General features: G+C 51.4%; 1 protein-coding gene across 1 annotated transcript; it reads right to left on the bottom strand.

Annotated features, from left to right (window-relative positions):
* Positions 1-1,399: 1,399 nt before the first annotated feature.
* On the bottom strand, positions 1,400-14,810 carry kcng4a (potassium voltage-gated channel, subfamily G, member 4a; the record flags this gene model as incomplete). Its single annotated transcript, XM_079742891.1, has 3 exons — positions 1,400-2,263; positions 12,059-12,700; positions 14,703-14,810. The coding sequence occupies 3 exons, from the start codon at positions 14,808-14,810 to the stop codon at positions 1,400-1,402; spliced, it is 1,614 nt and encodes a 537-aa protein (XP_079599017.1).
* Positions 14,811-21,076: the final 6,266 nt, after the last annotated feature.

The raw sequence follows: 21,076 nt of genomic DNA, 5'->3' as shown, positions 1-21,076 counted from the left end.
CTCCTCTCCTCCTCCTCCTCCCCCTCGCCCTCCTCTCCTCCTCCTCCTCCCCCTCGCCCTCCTCTCCTCCTCTCCTCCTCCTCCTCCCCCCCCTCCCCCTCCCCCTCCTCCTCCCCACCCGGCCTTTCGTGACTGCGCTGGTACATCTGGATACCCACAGGGCTTAAGGTGAATCAGACCTTCTAGTCAGAACCCGATGGGTCCGAACACAATGGGTCAGAACACGATTGGTCAGAACACAATCGGTCAGAACACAATGGGTCAGAACACAATGGGTCAGAACACGATTGGTCAGAACACAATGGGTCAGAACACAATGGGTCAGAACACAATGGGTCAGAACACAATGGATCAGAACACAATGGGTCAGAACATAATGGTTCAGAACACAATGGGTCAGAACACAATGGGTCAGAACACGATGGGTCAGAACACGTGATGGGTAAGAACCCGATGGGTCAGAACACAATGGATTAAAACACTATCAGGCATAAAACGACACAGTATTGATCTCTTTAAGATTATTAGAAGCGATTTATTCAGAGTCTTGATACAAGTATATATGTCCCTCGGTAAAACGCTAACTCTTCAAACTTCGCCTGCTTGTTCTCCTACAAGCACCCATTAGCTCCAATGTCACCAGCTCGTCCGCTAGCTTGTTCAATAGAGAGCTCACTAACTCACTCATGCACAAAATTATTCTTCCATTAACAGCTAATCTAAGAGGGTTGTTTTATCTCAATCAATTTGTAATGTTCTTTGTGCTGTCAAGTCTGTTTGAAATGTGCTACTTCACCTCTTCCCATCGCAAACATACACCGCTTAAGGTATCGTATCTGCTGAGAGACAGAGAGAGAGAGAGAAAGAGAGAGAGAGAGAGAGAGAGAGAGAGAGAGAGAGAGAGAGAGAGAGAGAGAGCGAGAGAATGAGTAATATACATAATTTATGTTTCTAGATTATGTATCAGAGCATGGCTTCAAGCTTCTTAGAGATGGCCTCCTGGTTTCCCAGAGACAGTCGTAAGCGTGCAATCCTTCAACTTCAGCTACGGGAGCAGTTTCACAGTGAAAGGAAAAAAGCAACTTTGGATTTAAATATTGCATGTTTATGATCAGATCAGACAGTGGCTAATATGGCTGCTGGTCAGTCAATCTTTAAAGGGTTAGGGTTACATTCTCCAGGTCCTACACTGGTCCACGCACTGCCACCATCAAAGAAGCCATGACCGTTGACCCATGCGATGGGGGAGACGACCCCCCCGCGTCCTCAGGAGTTGGTACGATCCCATGCTAGTCTACAGTCAGTGACCGCTGTCACTCAGATCTACAGATCGCCGTGTGTCTCCTCCTGGGCGGGGCATCCGCCCGGAGCAGGAAGTGAGGCGCAGGGGACAGGAAGCTCAGAAGGCCCCGGCCGGGAGGTTATTGTTCCCGGAGGGGGGGTGCTCCTCCTTCCCCAGCAGGGACTCCATGGATTGGCCGCTCTCCTTCTCCTCGTAGCCGCCGGCCTCCTCCTGCTCCTCCTCCCCTCCTCCTCCACCGATGTCCACCTCCTTCAGGTCCACGCTGGCGGCGGCGGCGGCAGCGGCGGCGGCCTCCTCCTTCAGCAGCCGGTCGTGCTCCGCCTTCAGCTCCTGGTAGGAGCGCGAGAACATGTGGAAGATGGAGGTGGCGGGGAAGGCCATGATGAGGATGCCGCTCAGGATGCTGCTGAGCGCCACCACCTGGCCCGGGATGGAGCGCGGCACCATGTCGCCGTAGCCCACCGTCGTCATGGAGATGATGGCCCACCAGTAGGAGGCGGGGATGCTGCTGAAGTCCTGCAGGCCCGTCAGCTCGCTCTCCGCCAGGTGCACCAGCGGCGAGAAGAGCGTGACGGCCACGCACAGGAAGAGCAGCAGCAGGCCGAACTCGCGCGTGCTGCGCCGCACCGTGAGCCCCAGCGTCTGCAGGCCCAGGGAGTGGCGGGCCAGCCGCATCACGTACAGGATCCTGAGGGCCCGCATGATGCGCAGCACCAGCCCCAGCTTGTCCAGGTAGCCCTTGCCCCCGCCGGGCCGGTCGGGGTCCCGCTCCTCCTCCACCACCACCAGGCTGACGTAGTAGGGCAGGATGGCCAGCGCGTCGATCACATTCAGCGGCCCGCGCAGGAACTCCAGCTTGCTGCTGGCCTGGATGAAGCGGAGCAGGAACTCCAGGGAGAACCAGGCCACACACACCGTCTCAATGATGAACATGTGCTGGCACTTAGCGGAGCACTCACCCTGGAGAGACAGGAACAACTCTTATTAGAGACACCAGCAGACAGGAACAACTCTTATTAGAGACACCAGCGGACAGGAACAACTCTTATTAGAGACACACCAGCAGACAGGAACAACTCTTAATAGAGACACAGAGACACCAGCAGACAGGAATAACTCTTATTAGAGACACAGGGACACCAGCAGACATGAACAACTCTTAATAGAGACACAAGCAGACATGAACAACTCTTATTAGAGACACAGAGACACCAGCAGACAGGAATAACTGTTAATAGAGAGACACAGAGACACCAGCAGACAGGCTCTAACAAGAAGTGGCTGAACAACACATTCTCTACCACTGTAGAACGCTACGAAGAGCCACGCAATCACTCCCCAACATTGATCACAAGTAGGTACTACTAGGTACAAGTTAGGGCAAGAGAGGGGCGAGAAAGAGAGGGATGAGTAGAGGAAGGTACAGAGAGAGAGAGAGAGAGAGAGAGAGAGAGAGAGAGAGAGAGAGGGGTAACAAGACAGAGCAGTGATAGAGGGGTGGTCCAGGAAGCCCTGAGGTCGATCAACGGCGGTGCAGTGATTCATAAATCCCCAGTGACGTTCTAAGCATGCTCCGTGGCGTTGCTGATGTACAACACAACGCTACCCCCAGCGTCCGGCCCCCCGGGGTGAGGCTCCCACAGGTGGTCGAACAGGCCCTTAACGAGCCAGGGCGGCCAATTAACAGCCTGTGTGGGAGGGGCTCCGTTGGGGGCCACCAGGTCATCTAACCTCCACCGCAGCACGCTACTCCGTCTCTCCCCCCCTCCCTCCCCCGCTCCTTCCCCCCCTCCCCCATCGCTCCACCTCCCCATTAGTTCTCTGCTCTCCTGCATGCTGCTGTCTGTCTCCCTTCATCACTCCTCACTCTCCCCCTCCCCATTTAGATCTCTGCCACCATCTCTCATCCTCTCCATCCATCTCTCCGCTGTGTTCCTCCACCTCTCCTCTGTCTCCCTCCCGAAGGACGCCCTCTCTCTCTCTCACTCTCTCGCTCGTTAGGCTCCCTCCATCACCTCCTGCTACTTGCTCTTCATCTGCCATCGTGGCCTTCTCCTCATCGCTCACTTGGCCTTGACGACCCTCTTCTGTGTCCTTCACTCCCCTCCTCTCTCCTTCACTCCCCTCCTCTCTCCTTCACTCCCCTCCTCTCTCCTCCACTCCCCTCTCCCTGTCCTTTACTCCCCTCTTTCCTCCCCCCTACACTCTGTGTCTCCTTTCTCCCTCCATCTCTAGTCCTCTCTGCACCTTGCGTTGCATTCCATCATTTTCTCCTTCCTGTCGTTCTAATACAATCTCTCTCTCTCTCTCTGTCTCTCTCTCTCTCTCTCTCTCTCTCTCCCCCCCCCCCCCCCCCCACGGCTAATTAATGTTCTTCCACATTTATTGGGGAATATTCGATTACAGTCCTGCATTTTCATGAAACCAAACAATATTAGACAAATAGTTCTGCCAACTGGACTTACTCATCCGTCCACACACACTACATTTGCATATTATTTCCTTTGTTCATTCCTCTCATCTGTTGATATGATCGTTCTGTTTTAAAACCACCAGAACGAAGAACTACTGCATCACCATCCATTAGCTCTGCCTGTTCGCATCCAGGCCCTGAGGCAGGGGACCGAGTCGGTCCCTCATCCTGTGAGGGGTGTCGCGGTGACTCACCCGCCTGGAGGCTGAACCTCAACCCGTCTCCATCGTGTTGCCGGGCGCTACATCAGCACCGCATGACAAACCTCCATATCCACAACAAGCAGGTCCCACTATGATGACATCATCTCTGAGCCAAGTTGGGACTTGATCCTGGACGGGGCAGCGGAGCAGCCTCCAGAGGTCTCCCTGTGCTCCTCCCCTGCCCTCACCCCTCCTTCCTCCCCTCTCTCCTCCCATCCCCCTCCTTCCTCCCCTCTCTCCTCTCCTACCCATTCTCTTCCTCCCCTCTCTCCTCTCCTACCCCTTCCTCCCTCCCCCCTCCTTCCTCCCCTCTCTCCTCCTTCCTCCCCTCCGCCCTACTTCTTCCCCTCTCTCCTTTCCTACCCCCTTTCTCCCCTCTCTCCTTTCCTACCCCCTTCTTTCTCCCCTCTCTCCTCTCCTACCCCACTATCTCCCCTCTCCTTGGTCTCCTCCTCATTAACACCTCTCAATGTCAAACCACAACAAAGGGCTCTCCAGAACCCCAGACCTGCCTGGAGACCCCCTAGAGACCGGCCTCCGTTAAGAGACCAGCCTCCCCTAGAGACCGGCCGCCCCTAGAGACCGGCCCCCCCTAGAGACCGGCCGCCCCTAGAGACCGGCCTCCCCTAGAGACCGGCCTCCCCTAGAGACCGGCCTCCCCTTGAGACCGGCCGCCCCTAGAGACCGGCCTCCCCTAGAGACCGGCCGCCCCTAGAGACCGGCCTCCCCTAGAGACCGGCCTCCCATAGAGACCGGCCTCCCCTAGAGACCGGCCTCCCATAGAGACCGGCCTCCCATAGAGACCGGCCTCCCCTAGAGACCGACCTCCCCTAGAGACAGGTTCTCTAGGGGTCTCTAGTGTTAAGCTCCTAGCAGCTAGTCCAGTTCCAGTGTTTAGCTCAAGCAGCTAGTCCAGTTCCAGTGTTTAGCTCAAGCAGCTAGTCCAGTTCCAGTGGGTGCTAGCATCCTAGCATTTGTATTCTGATCGGCTCGTTGGACCCCAGGAGAGGCGTCCCACAGGGCAGTCCTGGGGGTTTGAAGTGTAAATGTGTTCTTCTGTACTGAGGGACACCAGCTCGCCGCTGCACTGAATAATAGATACTAGCTACAATTTAGTTGAGAGAAGCGCGTTGACTTTTCAACAGGACGGCGGAGGACAGGGTGGCGAACACAGGTAGACAAGCTGGGGTTATTTTTAGATCTACTTCTCTGTTAACTAACTCTGGTCTAGACTGTAAAATTACACCTCTTAAGGCAGACTCTGACTTTATAGCCCCAGCAACTCTCTAACGTCATTAGGCACAACAACAACGACACAACCTAGACACGAAGGCTGAGGACACAATGAGGCCACAGCCTGCGCTCAGCTGCCACAGATGGAGACCAGCCTCCCCTCATCATGAGGACGATACAGTAGAAGCAGCTACACAATGAAATATATAATATATATATATATATATATATATATAACAATACCTTAATACATAATTATAAAGAGAGACCCTGACCATGACTTGCATTTGAATGGGCTGTTAAAAAGGCTAAATCCAACTACAGGGTCAAGCTTGAAGCTAAACTTGGTGGCCATGACAGCAGGGGTGTTTGGCAAAGCCTTCAGCAGATCACTAATGATAAAACAGTCATGCAGTTCTTGACGGTGACCCCTTGCTACCTAAAAAACTAAATTAATTTTATTGCAGATTTGAATGTAACTTTACAGTCAGTCCTCTCAATGACACACCTCCCCACGAGCCACCTTTTCTGATAGAAGAAAATGAAGTTAGGCATCTGTTGGTCTCTCCCTGACCAGGTCCCTGCTGCCACTATTAGATGGTGAGCGGATGAGCTGTCTATGGTCTTCACCGCCATTTTTAACTGGCCTCTCAGAGAATGTAAAGTCCCAGTGTGCTTTGAATCTGCCATAATCATTGCTGTGCCCAAAAAGTTGTATTTGTATGTGAGTTGTCTCAATGACTACAGACCAGTGGCTCTAACCTCAGTCATTATGAAGGTGTTTGAGGGACTAGTGGCTAACCATCTCTCTACTGTGTCACTTGACCCTTTGCAGTTCGCTTGTAGACATAACAGGTCTGTTGAAGATGCTGTTTCTCTCTGCACTCACAACATCATACAACACCTGGAAGGGACAGCTACATATGCACGGGTATTGTTTATTGATTTTAGTTCTGCTTTTAATAACATCATCCCAAAGAGATTGTGTGACATCTGGGGCTGGGTGTTAAGGAGTCCATTTGCAGATGGATCCTTGATTTCTTAACTGACAGATCTCAAGTTGTAAGGGTTAATAATCTTTGATCTAAATCAATATCCACTAGCATTGGTGCACCCCAGGGGTACGTTTTGACTCCTCTCCTGTACTCATTTTATACTAATGACTGCATTTCTCACCATGACTCAGTCAGGATTTTTAAATGTGCAGATGATACAACTGTTGAAGGCCTCATCACCAACGGTGATGAATCATCTTACAAAGCAGAAGTGTCGTTGCTGTCAGAGTGGTGTTCCATTAACAGCTTGACCCTCAACATCTCCAAGATCAAGGAGATGGTTGTTGATTTCAGGAGCAAAAATAAAAAATGTCTGCATCCCCTGGCCATCAAGAACCAAACAGTAGATTGTGTAAAGTTTCAGGTTCCTTGGGACCACCATATCCTCCAATGTTAAATGTAACTCTAATGTCAGCCATATTGTGAAAAAAGGTCACCAGAGACCTCTCTTTTTAAGACAACAAGAATTTAAGTCTGGGATGCTTCAATTTTATAGGGCTGTGATTGAGAGTATCCTAACTTTCTGTATCACTGTGTGTGTGTGTGTGTGTGTTGGGGGAGGGGGGTAACTGTTCAGGGGATGATAAGTCTGCTCTGAAGAGGGTAGTTAGGTCAGCATCCAGAATCATTGGGCTAGAACACCCCAATATCAGAGACATCTACAACACCCGTCTAGTCAAAACTGGACTGAAACTAGTCTTAGATTCATCACACACCGCTTATTCCCTTTTCATCCCTCTACCATCAGGCAGAAGGTTAAGAAGCACAGGCCCAGGTCCACCCGGTTCTCAAATAGCACCTATCCTCTGTGAGGGCCCTTAATTCCAACCAACACTCCTTGTCTGCTCTGCTTACAAAGCAATGTTTTCCTCCTCAGGGTATGGAAATGCAATAGCACTTTGTCTTCGCTACTTTTATTTACTTTATTTTCACACTGGTAACATTGCATGTGTCTAGTTTTAATGTGATATATTTTGTGTATGTCCAGTCAGATTTATTGTCTCCCTTGTTCTGTGTGGTATTGTACTGTCCTAAAATCACCAAAACTAATTCCAGACGACTTGCGTCGTTTGGCAATAATAAAGACTTGACTTGATCATAACCTGCCAAACCAACACAAACAATTACTTACTCAACAAGTTATCTAGAGCAGGAATTCACCTCACATAAGTGTTGCTTACAGATGTGATGCTAACATGTGACATTTACAGATGTGATGGTTAACATGTGACAGATACAGATGTGATGGTTACATGTGGCAGTTACAGATGTGATGCTTACATGTGACAGTAACAGATGTGATGCTAAGAGGAGGCTAACAGAGGCTAATAGAGGCTAACAGAGGCGGTGTGGTCCACTAAGGGGTCTGACCAGGGGGACTGACCGGGGGGTTAGCCAGGGAATGGCACACTTTAGTGTGGAGTCAGAGATGGGAGAGAGGGAGGAATGGAGGGGTGGAGGATGGATGGAGAGTAGGTAAAGATTGAGATGAATGGAAGGATGGCGTGTACGCACGCACGCACACACACGCACGCATGCACACACACGTACGCACACACACGGACGCACACATTCACAAACGCACACATGCACACGCTAGCACGCACACACACATGCACACGCACGCACACAGACGCACGTACACACACACACACACACACACACCCATGTGCAGACACACACATACAAAGATGCACGATTGCGCGTGTGTGTGTGCCAATGCTAGTGATGAATGACTTTATTAAGCTGCTGAGAGAGACAGTTATAGGGAGTGAGAGAGAGAGAAGGACAGAGGGTGAGCAAGAGCTAGACTAGAAAAAGTAATTACAAATGCGGTTTGACCCATAACCACACACACACCCACCCACACAAACACACACTCTCTCTCTCTCTCTCTCTCTCTCTCTCTCCCCCCCCCCCCCCCCCCCCCCCCCCCCCCCCACACACACACACACACACACACACACCAGACAGGTACAGCTGGGAGAGTGCGGTCATCAGCTGTTCTCTGACCCCTGGTACCCCGACGGGGGGCCGGACCACGCACTGGGCTGTGTCACGTTGGGGCATCACAGGTCAGAGACTAAGGTGACGCCGGCGGCTCTGGATCAGGAGCAGGCCCCTGTCTCACTCTGTCAGTCCCGGCGACCGGGATGGAGCCCAGTCCCTATCGGACCACACTGCCCCTATGGAACTCCGGAATGAGAATGACTGCTTGTTAAGGCTCCTCTGTGTGTGTGTGTGTGTGTGTGTGTGTGTGTGTGTGTGTGTGTGTGTGTGTGTGTGTGTGTGTGTTGCACAGTGGAGTATCCATTTGTTTATGCAGCAGCTTCAAAGAGAGTCTCTCTCTGTAACCGGGCAGAAACCACCTCCCTGCTCTATATAGCCAGGACTGTACTGTCTAACCCCTACATGATCCTTAATGACCTCACTATGTACTGTCTAACCCCTACATGCTCCTTAATGACATGTCTCTGTACTGTCTAACCCCTACATGCTCCTTAATGACCTCACTCTGTACTGTCTAACCCCTACCTGCTCCTTAATGACCTGTCTCTGTACTGTCTAACCCCTACCTGCTCCTTAATGACCTGTCTCTGTACTGTCTAACACCTACCTGCTCCTTAATGACCTCACTCTGTACTGTCTAACCCCTACCTGCTCCTTAATGACCTGTCTCTGTACTGTCTAACCCCTACCTGCTCCTTAATGACCTCACTCTGTACTGCCTAAGCCCTACCTGCTCCTTAATGACCTGTCTCTGTACTGTCTAACCCCTACCTGCTCCTTAATGACCTGTTTCTCTACTGTCTAACCCCTACCTGCTCCTTATAGTTTCTTAAATTACACGATATTGGAGAAGATTGCCTCAGAACTTAGACAGTCTGCCCCGATACTGTAAGAGCTGCCACTATAGAGCTACAACTACAGTGCTACAGCTATCGAGCTACAGCTATAGAGCAGCAGAGCTACAGCTACATAGCTACAGCAGCTATAGAGCTGCAGCAGCTATAGAGGTACAGCTACAGAGCTGCAGAGCTACAGCAGCTATAGAGCTGCAGCAGCTATAGAGCTGCAGCAGCTATAGAGGTACAGCTACAGAGCTACAGCTATAAAGCTACAGCTACATAGCTGCAGCGGCTATAGAGCTGCAGCAGCTATAGAGCTGCAGCAGCTATAGAGGTACAGCTTTAGTGATGCAGTGGCTATAGAGCTACAGCTAAAGAGCTATAGCGCTACAGAGGTACAGCTATAGAACTACAGAGCTAGAGAGCTACAGAGCTATAGAGCTACAGCTATATAGCTAGAGAGCTACAGCTATAGAGCTACAGCGCTATAGAGCTACAGTTATAGAGCTGCTAACAGCCTGCAGCTGCTTGTGTTAGCGTTGAAGCCCCAGCAGACAGCATGTTTAAAGGTCAGCTGACTGCCGAGGAGGTGAAGTTAAACCGGTAGATTCTGCTGCACCCCACATTTAATGATGTGTGGGCCTGTTGGTGTGTGAATGGAGTGCGTTTGTGTGCATGTGTGTGCCTGTGTGCGTGCGTGCATGTGTGTGTGTGTGTGTGTGTGCTCTCTGCTTGGCTAGTTGATATCACTGAGCCTCCGACAACTCAAAAGTTTGGACAAACCCTCCGGGAGGAGAGGGAGAGGAGAGGGGGATAGGAGGCTGGCACCAACACACACAAACAGATTCACACACACAACATCTCCCTCCACTTCAATTGTTCCACTGTTCATCTGTTCCACTTACCCTCTCTCTCTCTCTCTCTCTCTCTCTCTCTCTCTCTCTCTCTCTCTCTCTCTCTCTCTCTCTCTCTCTCTCTCTCTCTCTCTCTCTCTCTCTCTCTCTCTCTCTCTCTCTCTCTCTCTCTCTCTCTCTCTCTCTCTCTCTCTCTCTCTCTCTCTCTCTCTCTCTCTCTCTCTCTCAACCAGGGGCTTGCTCAGACCATCTGCTTCCATAGTCACCTTACCAGTTTCAACGGGTTCCCGACCAGTTCTGGGTGGTTCTAGGTGGCTCAGTAAGTAAGCTCTGTCTCTACTGACATCAAACGCTTCCATTAAGAGATGCAGTATGAAGAGTTCATTATCAATAAATGATCAATATGAAATAACAAAATAAATTAGAAATTTGGAGCTAAACCGTCTGCCTACAGAGTTTCTCTGAGGGTAGTACGGGTACGGCCAGTCAGAGGTGATATTAAGGATGTTGTTAATGCTGGAGACACACAGTCCTTCCTGTCTGCTGGCTAAGAGTCTCTGTTCTCCTTATCCGCTTAAAACACTAACTCACAAGAGCTAAACACGCTTACTCACCAGAGCTAAACACGCTAACTCACCAGAGCTAAACACGCTAACTCACCAGCGCTAAACACGCTAACTCACCAGAGCTAAACAGGCTTACCCACCAGAGTTAAACACGCTAACTCCCCAGAGTTAACTCACCAGAGTTAAACACGCTAACTCCCCAGAGCTAACTCACCAGAGCTTAACACGCTAACTCACCAGAACTAAACACGCCCACTCACCGGAGCTAAACACGCTAACTCCCCAGAGCTAACTCACCAGAGCTAAAGACGCTAACTCCCCAAAGCTAACTCACCAGAGCTCAACACGCTAACTTCCCAGAGCTAAACACGCTAACTCCCCAGTGTCATTACAGAGTGCGCTGGGAATCAGCAGCTGTCTCTTATCACCTCTCCCCTCTTATATCTTAAAGGCACTGAGAAGCTGTGAGTGCATTTAGGGACGAGTCAGATGGGTTCACCCTGTGCTATTCTTACATATCATCACCTACATTAAACATCACTAATTAACACATAAACTAGGAGCTAGGATGAGGAGATGGCTTCATATTGTTGAGAGCAGGATTTTAAGACATGCTGTAAAGGGGGCTGTTTGATAGCGAACCAAGCGGTTCTGAAGAGGTTGTCTGACGTCTGTTCTGCTGAATCTGACCAACCCTCAGACCAGGCTGATCAATATCTAATGCATCTATTTGCATTTAATAAATAAATTGGAGGGCTGAGAAGGTGGTTGTGATGATGGAGACGATACTTTTTGAACATTTGACCAGAAAGACTAAATACATCTTATACCACACAACCCTCTTCTGTGCGTGTGTGTGTTGTGTGTGTATGTGTGCGTGTTGTGTGTTGTGTGTCTTCAGCTCTCTCCGAACCATCCACCCGACCACTGAGCCCCCTGTCCTGACGGCTCGGCAGCTGTAGCTCTCTTCTGAATTATGATGCAAATAGAACTTTCTTCAAAGTTCACAGACAGAAATAGCTGAGAGAATGAGGACTGAAGGGAGGGTCCAACACACACACTCACTCTCTTTCTCTCTCTCTCTCTCTCTCTCTCTCTCTCTCTCTCTCCTTCACTCACTGGATTCATCACCACATACACTTTATCACTTCATCATCTCTCCCTTTCAATGAAACCGTGAAATAAGCATTGAAGGCCGGCCTCAAATGTTTATCTTTATCATTATTAATAAACCATTTAACAAAGTTCACAGTACATGGATACTAGTTCATTTTATTAAGATTCTCTCTCCCCCTTTCTCTCTCATTCTACCCCCACCCATCCTGCAGCCCCCCCTCCCCCCTCCCCCCTCATCTCCCACCTCCTCACATTCTCCTCCTCCTCCCTCTGGTCCGGCATGGTGCCCCCCTCCCCTCTCGCCCCTCCCTCCTCTCCCCTCTCCTCCCCTCTCCTCCCCTCCCTCCTCCCCTTCTCCCCTCCTCTCCCCTGTCCTCCCTTCCTCCCTTCCCTCCCCCCTCCTCACCTTCTCCTCCTCCTCCCTCAGGTCCGGCATGGTGCTGATGCAGAGGCTGATGACGGTGACGGCGACCATCAGCACCGACATGACGGCAAACACCTTCCCGGCGATGCCCGACTGCGGGTTCTCCACCATGTCCCGCAGCCGGTTCATGTACTGCCGGTAGCGCGTCTCCACGACGACCACCCGCGGGATGGCGTTCCTGATCCGGAGCTCCTCCTCCTGGCGTTCGTGCTCCTGCACCTCCTCCATGCGGGTCCACATCTTGCGCTTGCAGCAGCGCTCCATGTAGGCCATCTCCACGCCCCAGTAGGCCAGCTCGTCGTGCAGCGACAGGACGCACATCTCCCGCAGCAGCCGCAGCTTTCCCGCCGCCAGGAAGTTGAGGATGACGCGGAAGGCGGAGGGCGAGCGGTCGAAGAAGAACTCGTGGCGCACCTCGTCGTAGTCGTCGCACACGCCCGCGATCTCCTCGGCCGAGCGGCAGCCACTGAGCCGGCCCAGGCGCGTCAGCGGGAACTGCTGCAGCGTGGCCCAGGGCAGCGTGTAGCGGTTCCCCCCCACGTTGATCACCGCCAGGGCGCCGTGGTCCACCGCCTGGAGGTCCTCCGGCTGCCTGATCAGCTGAGCCCGCTTGTAGTACGCCCCCTGGTGGAGAGAGAGAAATTATACAGCTTTTTCGGACTGTAGTACGCCCCCTGGTGGCCAGAGGGAGATTATACTGCTTTAGCTGATTGTAGTACGCCCCTGGTGGACAGAGGGAGATTAAACTGCTTTATCTGCTTGTAATACGCCCCCTGGTGGACAGAGGGAAACAATACTGCTTTAACTGATTGTAGTATGCTACCTTGTGGACATAGGGAGATAATACTGCTTTATCTGACTGTAGTACGCCCCCCGTGGACAGAGTGAGATTATACTGCTTTATCTGACTGTAGTACGCCCCCTGGTGGACAGGGGGAGATTATACTGCTTTAACTGCTTGTAGTACGCCCCCTGGTGGACAGGGGGAGATCATAATTATTTATTTATCTGTTCACATGCAGAGGGACGCCATCACAGTTAATGCAATTCAATAGTTAATTGAACATAGAATATACATACCACTTCATGTGAATAAATAAATAAACTCAAACTCATGGATCAATAGTCCCTGGTATCCTTCTCCGAAAATGGCAAAACACCACCTTCCTGACTCCCCTCCTTCTTATTGATTTTATCCAGTTTTCACCTCTTGTATTTTACGGCATAAAAAAATACAAGAGGTCCTCCTCTAACCTTATACAGGTCAAAGTGTGTTTTTAGGGAAGGGATATGTCGTTTTTTACTCATTTTTAAAGCGGAGGTCATTTGAGGTTCTGCTTGTTCGTCCATGGGGATGAATTAATCAAAGTTATTGGAGAGGATGAACAGCAGAACTACTCTAATTAGGGTCTGCTTCACACTGGAATTGAATTCAGTTGATGAAGAGGAGAGCGATGAAGAACAGCTTCCAAATCCGGACTCCTTCTGAAGAGGCCTCGTGCCTCCAACTTAGTTTACAAAGTAGACAAAGGGATGAGACACATTGAGGAACAAACTCAACTTAACTCAACGACTGATTGCCTCAAGCACTTCATTGATCCTCCAAGTACTGGGGAACAGACCAGGACCAGACAGACAGACCAGGACCGGACAGACAGACCAGGACCGGACAGACAGACCAGGACCGGACAGACAGACCAGAACCGGACAGACAGACCAGGACCGGACAGACAGACCAGGACCAGACAGACCAGGACCATAAAGACAGACCAGGACCAGACAGACAGACCAGGACCATAAAGACAGACCAGGACCAGACAGACCAGGACCAGACAGACAGACCAGGACCGGACAGACAGACCAGGACCGGACAGACAGACCAGGACCAGACAGACAGACCAGGACCGGACAGACAGACCAGGACCGGACAGACAGACCAGGACCAGACAGACCAGGACCAGACAGACAGACCAGGACCGGACAGACAGACCAGGACCGGACAGACAGACCAGGACCAGACAGACCAGGAACATAAAGACAGACCAGGACCAGACAGACCAGGACCAGACAGACAGACCAGGACCAGACAGACAGACCAGGACCAGACAGACAGACAGACCAGGACCAGAGAGACAGAACAGGATCAGACAGACAGACCAGGACCAGACAGACAGACCAGGACCAGACAGACCAGGACCAGACAGACAGACCAGGACCATAAAGATAGACCAGGACCAGACGGACAGACCAGGACCAGAAAGACCTTATATGTTAACACGTATGGAGTGGCCAACTCTACCCAACACTAACTAGCTACTATAACTATCTAACTAATTACTAGTTAACTATCTTAAAATCTCACTATCTCACTAACCAACAACTAACCATCTAGTAATCTGACTCTAACTCTCTAGCTACTAACCACTAACTATGTAACTATCTAACTACTAACTACTAACCACTCTCCACTAACTATCTAACTATTTAACTACTCTAACTATCTAGCTGCTAACGACCACTTACTACTTACTATCTAACTACACTAACTATCTAGGTACTAACTGCTAACCACTACCAATCAAACTATCTAACCCTGTAGCTCCCCAGGGCTCAGAGGCGGACATACCTTGACGGTCTCCGTCTCGGGGATCTCGGTGAACATGTGGTCCAGGCTGCTGTCGTCGCTGAGCGACAGGTTGGAGAAGTCATGGTTGGCGTTGCTGATGATGGGCATGGTGGCATGGAGAGGGGCCGGTCAGCAGCCAGCAGAACCAGGAGAACCAGGAGGACCAGGAAAACCAGGAGAACCAGGAGAACCAGGGAAACCAGGAGAACCAGGAGAACCAGGAGGTCCAGGAGAAGCAGGAAAAGCAGGAGGACCAGGAGAAGCAGGAGAAGCAGGAGGACCCGAAGGAGAACCGGAGGAGATACAGGAGAACCAGAAGTCTGGACTAGAGAGTCTGGACTAGAGGGTCCTGGACTAGAGGGTCTGGACTAGAGGGTCTGGACTAGAGGGTCCTGGAATAGAGGGTCCTGGACTAGAGGGTCTGGACTAGAGGGTCCTGGACTAGAGGGTCCTGGACTAGAGGGTCCTGGACTAGAGGGTCTGGACTAGAGGGTCCTGGACTAGAGGGTCCTGGATTAGAGGTCCAGCAGGACCCGGCACCAGAGCGGACCGGGGGGGCGGAGCCAGGAACCATCAGGTGTCAGGGGCGGAGCTCGGGGGTGGGGGGGCGGAGCCAGGACCCGGGACCGACGGGAACATGAGGATGGAGGCCTGGAGGAGAGAAAACAGAGGAGATGGAGTTACACACAACCGGACTTGAACTCTACACAACGATGGATCCATGAATCTATTCACCCTCTCATTCAGTTGAGCAGCTCAACCTTCAGTGGACTTTAGGACACACACACGCAGATACGCAAAGGCACACACGCATATACGCACACTCACACACACACACACACACACACACACACACACACACACACATAGACACACACACACACACACACACACACACACTATTAGGAGTAGAGGAGCAGGTCGGATGTTGTCAGCCCCCCCGCCCCCCCCCCCGCCGGCTGTCGGGAGTCACGAGGAACATCAGAGTTTTAATAAGCGAACACACCCCGTTGTGTTTAAAAAATAGTCTGACCTTGCAAAACCAATTGGATGCTGTCAACCCAACCGCACACACCAGTCAGCCCAAAAACACACACACACATGCACACACGCACACGCACACACGCACACACACACACACACACACACACACACACACACACACACACAGTCAAGTAAAAACAGCATAAACGACGCATAGCGACCAACCTCGATGTCTTAATTTGGATTAAATATTAAAGCGTCGGGTTGTTAATTAGCGCCTCTAATCATGTTTGGTGGAACGCAGCCGCTGAAGCCAAAGACGAGGTAACCTTGAGACACAATTAGTTTCTAATTAACATCCTATACTATATCATCACACACATACCCGCTGCTTTACCGGGACGCTGCGGAGCTCTGGAGCGCTGGTTGAGTTACGGTCCTGAGGGGCTGGCGGTCCCGCTGCTTTTCATCAGGCGGTCCCGCTGCTCTTCATCAGGCGGTCCCGCTCCTCTTCATCAGACCCCCCACGGCGGGACGACGCGTCCCGACACACTGAGCGCGTCTCGACGCCGACGACGCCAACCTCCGTGGCTCCGGTATACGGTAGTGGAACGAGAGAGACGCACTGGGCCGAGCGGATAAGGAGGTGGAGGTGGAGGAGGAGGACGGCAAGTGTCGGTCCGAGTGGAGAAGTGTCCCGTTACAGCTCGCGGTGATCCTGCTGCAGGACGGCTCGTGGCGCGGCCGTGGAGCGCGCCTGCGCCGCGCGACGCCGCCCGTCCACGTGCGCTGAGCTCAGTGCAGCGGGGCTGAGCGGCGGGGCTGAGTGATGTAGCGGTGTTTAGTGATGTAGCGGGGTTGGTGATTTAGCGGGTTTAGTGATGTAGCGGGGTTGGTGATTTAGCGGGTTTAGTGACGTAGCGGGGTTGGTGATTTAGCGGGTTTAGTGATGTAGCGGGGTTGGTGCTTTAGCGGGTTTAGTGATGTGGCGGGGTTGGTGATTTGGCGGGGTAAATGATGTAGCGGAGTTAGTGATGTAGCGGGGTTAGTGATGTAGCGGGGGAGTGACTAAACCTCCCGGCGTTGAGATGAGAATCCTCTGCTTTGAGGCTCAATACCGAAACCATATGTTCACTCAGACACTCCTACCGTCACCTGAAGACATTCCCGTCACCTGAAGACACTCCTACCGTCACCTGAAGACACTCCTACCGTCACCTGAGGACACTCCTAACGTCAGCTGAAGACACTAGACTCTCCTGTCACCTGAATGCAGACTCAGTCTAAGCCATCTAATTGGCTCTTAGTCTTAGACATTTGATTGGCTGCGGGGGGGGGAACAACTTAAAAATGGTGTCCGGTCACGAATGAGCAGATGACATGTTGGGCTCGTGGTCGCAAAGGAACGCCAAGAAGAGAAGGAATACCGTGTGTGTGTGTGTGTGTGTGTGTGTGTGTGTGTGTGTGTGTGTGTGTGTGTGTGTGTGTGTGTGTGTGTGTGTGTGTGTGTGTGTGCGCAAGCGGAGAGGAGAAGTTGACTGGAACATGACACGTACAAACACACACACACAGACATCCATCCATCTATGTGTCAATCTCTCCAAACACACACACGCACACAGCAGATCAGGGCTGTAATACGCAGCAGTGCATGCTGGGATGGCAGGGTTCTGATGAGCCCGTCTAGGTGCATGTAGAGCAGCATGTCTCAGAACCCTCCTTAAGGCTGTCTCTCCCCCCCTCTCCCCACCTTCCCCCCTGCTGACTCTTTGATCAGAGCTGGGTTCTGATCATCTTAATTGATCTCAGTGGGGACTCAACAGCATGCAGCCCCTGGGCGAGCGAGTACCCCGCAAACAGAGAGAGCGGGCGAGAGAGCAAGAGAGACAGAGCGAGCGAGAGAGCCCTGAGGTCAACGTTCAACAGCACAGTCTTTTTTCCAGCAGGCTTTATAACAGGAGACGCTGTAAGCACAATGCTCAAGGATCTACCTCTCTCTCTCTCTCTCTCTCTCTCTCTCTCTCTCTCTCTCTCTCTCTCTCTCTCTGTCTCCCCATCTCCCCTCACCCCCCCCTCTCTCCATCTCCCCCCTCCCTCTCATCTCTCTCCCTCCTCTCTATCTCATTACAGGTAGAGTGTGTCTCTTTCCCCTCCCTCTCACCTCTCTCCCCCCTCCCTCTCACCTCTCTCCCTCCTCTCTATCTCGTTACAGGTAGAGTGTGTCTCTTTCCCCTCCCTCTCACCTCTCACCCCCCTCCCTCTCACCTCTCTCCCCCCTCCCTCTCACCTCTTTCCACTCTCCCCCTCTTTCTCTTGTTATAGGTACAGAGTGTGTTGTGTCTGGTGTTGAACATACAGTTCATAATAAAGTGCACTAGAGGAACCAACCCTGCGGCCAATCAGACGGCCCGATGCTTCACTGGACAGTTCAGCGGCCAATCAGACGGCCCGATGCTTCACTGGACAGTTCAGCTCCAGTTTAATGGATGAGCATCGATTTACTGGGAGGAGACAGACGACAGAAAGATAGGTAGACAGGGTTGTAACAGACAGACAGACAGACAGACAGATAAACAGACAAACAGACAGGGTGGTAACAGACAGACAGGGTGGTAACACACGGACTGACGGACAGACAGACAGACAGACAGACAGACAAACAGACAGGGTGGTAACAGACGGACTGACAGACAGCGTGGTAACAGACAGACAGGGTCGTAACAGACAGACAGGGTGCTAACAGACAGACAGACAGAAAGGGTGCTGACAGACAGACAGACACTTATGTAATACGATGTGTGCGTGCCTCTCTGCGTGTTTGTGTGTGTGTGGGGGGTTTGCGTGTGTGTGTGGGGGGTGTTTGTGTGTGTGTGAGGGGGGGTTTGCGTGTGTGTGTGGGGGGTGTTTCCGTGTGAGGGGGGGTTTGTGTGTGTGTGGGGGGTTTGTGTGTGTGCTGCCGCCTGCGGAACACGCAGCGCTGCGCTCTGGTCAGCTGACCTGATTGTTAATCAGAGCGTCAACCTCTGAACTAGAGTCAGCATTTACACTGTTCCTCACCCAGGGGGAGGGAGGGGGGAGAGGGAGGGGGAGGGAGGGGAGGGAGGGGGGAGAGGGAGGGGGGAGGGAGGGGGGAGAGGGAGATATGGATCTAGAGAAGAAAGCAGGATGGGCAGTGGTATCAGGTGTGGACGGGAGTGTTTCTGCTGCTGTGATATTGATATTTCGTTAGATTATGATTCATGAAGCGGTGAATGGATACTGGAATGCGTGTGTGTGTGTGTGTGCACGTTTCTTCCGTTTTTCGTTAGATTATGATTCATGAAGCGGTGAATGGATACTGGAATGCGTGTGTGTGTGTGTGTGTGCACGTTTCTTCCGTTTTTTGTGCGCATATGAGCGCATGTGTATGAATAAGCCTGAATACCTGTGTGTGTGTGTGTGTGTGTGTGTTTGTGTGTTTGTTTGTGTGTGTGTGCATGTGCATGAGTGCATGCGCGTGTGTTTGTACGTGTGTGTGTGTTTGTGTGTGTGTGTGCATGCATGTGCGTGTGTGTGTGTGTGTGTGTGTCAGTGTGTGTGTGCGTGACAGATAGAGAATCCATTGTGTATCTTCCCTCTGGGAGAGTAAACAGTTCAATAGACGGAGAGATGAGCAGACATCTTTATACTGTATGAACACTGATCACACACACACATGCACACACACACGCGCACACACACACACACACACACACAGAACGTCCTCAGAACTACAGACACTTCCTCACTAGAACTACAGATTAGATTAGATTAGATAAACTTCAATGTCTGTTTACACGGACATTTGTCTTGCATTACACATCTCTTCAATCCTCATAGCAAGCCATAAAGACAGACACTTCCTCACTAGAACTACAGACACTACCTCAGAACCACAGACACTTCCTCAAGAGAAAGAGGACAAACTACAGGACCTATTTCCCGGATCACCCCCAGTCTCGGCTCTGATGTGCCAATAATCAACGGGCAGAGGGATATCCACGCTAGACAGGAGGTATGAAACAGAGGACCGGACCTCCTGTGTGTCGTTGCGTCTCAGTACATCGATACGGGTCACATGGATTACCCTTAATGACAGGAAGGGGCTCACGTTTCCATGTTTCAGCGGGAAAGACGTTCCTCTACGTTTAAATATAGAAGAAGCTTCTCTGTTATTCAGAAGTCTGAATCTTTATGCCACAGTTAACCTAGAAACAACAATGAACTGTCCATCGCTCGACTGCATTCACTCTCTATGTCCTGACTCTAGAGTCTAAACACACCCTCTACGTCCTGACTCTAGAGTCTAAACACACCCTCTATGTCCTGACTCTAGAGTCTAAACACACCCTCTATGTCCTGACTCTAGAGTCTAAACACACCCTCTACGTCCTGACTCTAGAGTCTAAACACACCCTCTATGTCCTGACTCTAGAGTCTAAACACACCCTCTATGTCCTGACTCTAGAGTCTAAACACACCCTCTATGTCCTGACTCTAGAGTCTAAACACACCCTCTATGTCCTGACTCTAGAGTCTAAACACACCCTCTACGTCCTGACTCTAGAGTCTAAACACACCCCCTATGTCCTGACTCTAGAGTCTAAACACACCCTCTATGTCCTGACTCTAGACACACACCCTCTACGTCCGGACTCTGAACACATCCTCTATGTCCGGACTCTGGACCCTGAGACCCTGAGAGACTGAGAGGTCCCCAGAACACAATCCTCCCCTACATCCCAGAATGTGAACCTCTTCTCGGTTACCACGACGACCTGGCTGGCCCACGGGTCACGGTCCGGGATCCATAACGCTGAGGAGTCCGGTTCCACCTCGCATCAGAACCACGCACACACACACACACACACACACACACACACACACACACACACACACTATACACACACACACACAAACACACATAAACACACACACACACTATACACACAAACACACGCACATAAACACACACACATTCACTATACACACACACACACACACACACTATATACAAACAAACACACACACACACATGCTGTACACACACACACACACATTATATTCACACACACACACACACAGACATACACTATATATACACACACACACACACACGCACACACACACACTAGACACAAACAAACACACACACACACACACACACATACTATATACTAACGCTTAATTTCAAGATTTGCATGCCTGCAAATGTCTGGAGACCCCCCCCCCCCCCCCCCCCCCCCTTTTCCTCTCTCAGGACATCAGATCAGCCCCCTAACCCCCCCCGGAGGAAACCAACGTCCATAGATCCACGCACACACACACGCCCCCCTATAGGCATATATCAACACACAAGCACACGCACACAC

This window comes from Pollachius pollachius (assembly GCF_949987615.1).
Source record: "Pollachius pollachius genome assembly, chromosome: 9".
NCBI classification, from domain to species: Eukaryota; Metazoa; Chordata; class Actinopteri; order Gadiformes; family Gadidae; genus Pollachius; species Pollachius pollachius.
Note: the sequence above shows the minus strand (reverse complement) of the source record. Positions and strands in the feature narration are given on the sequence as shown.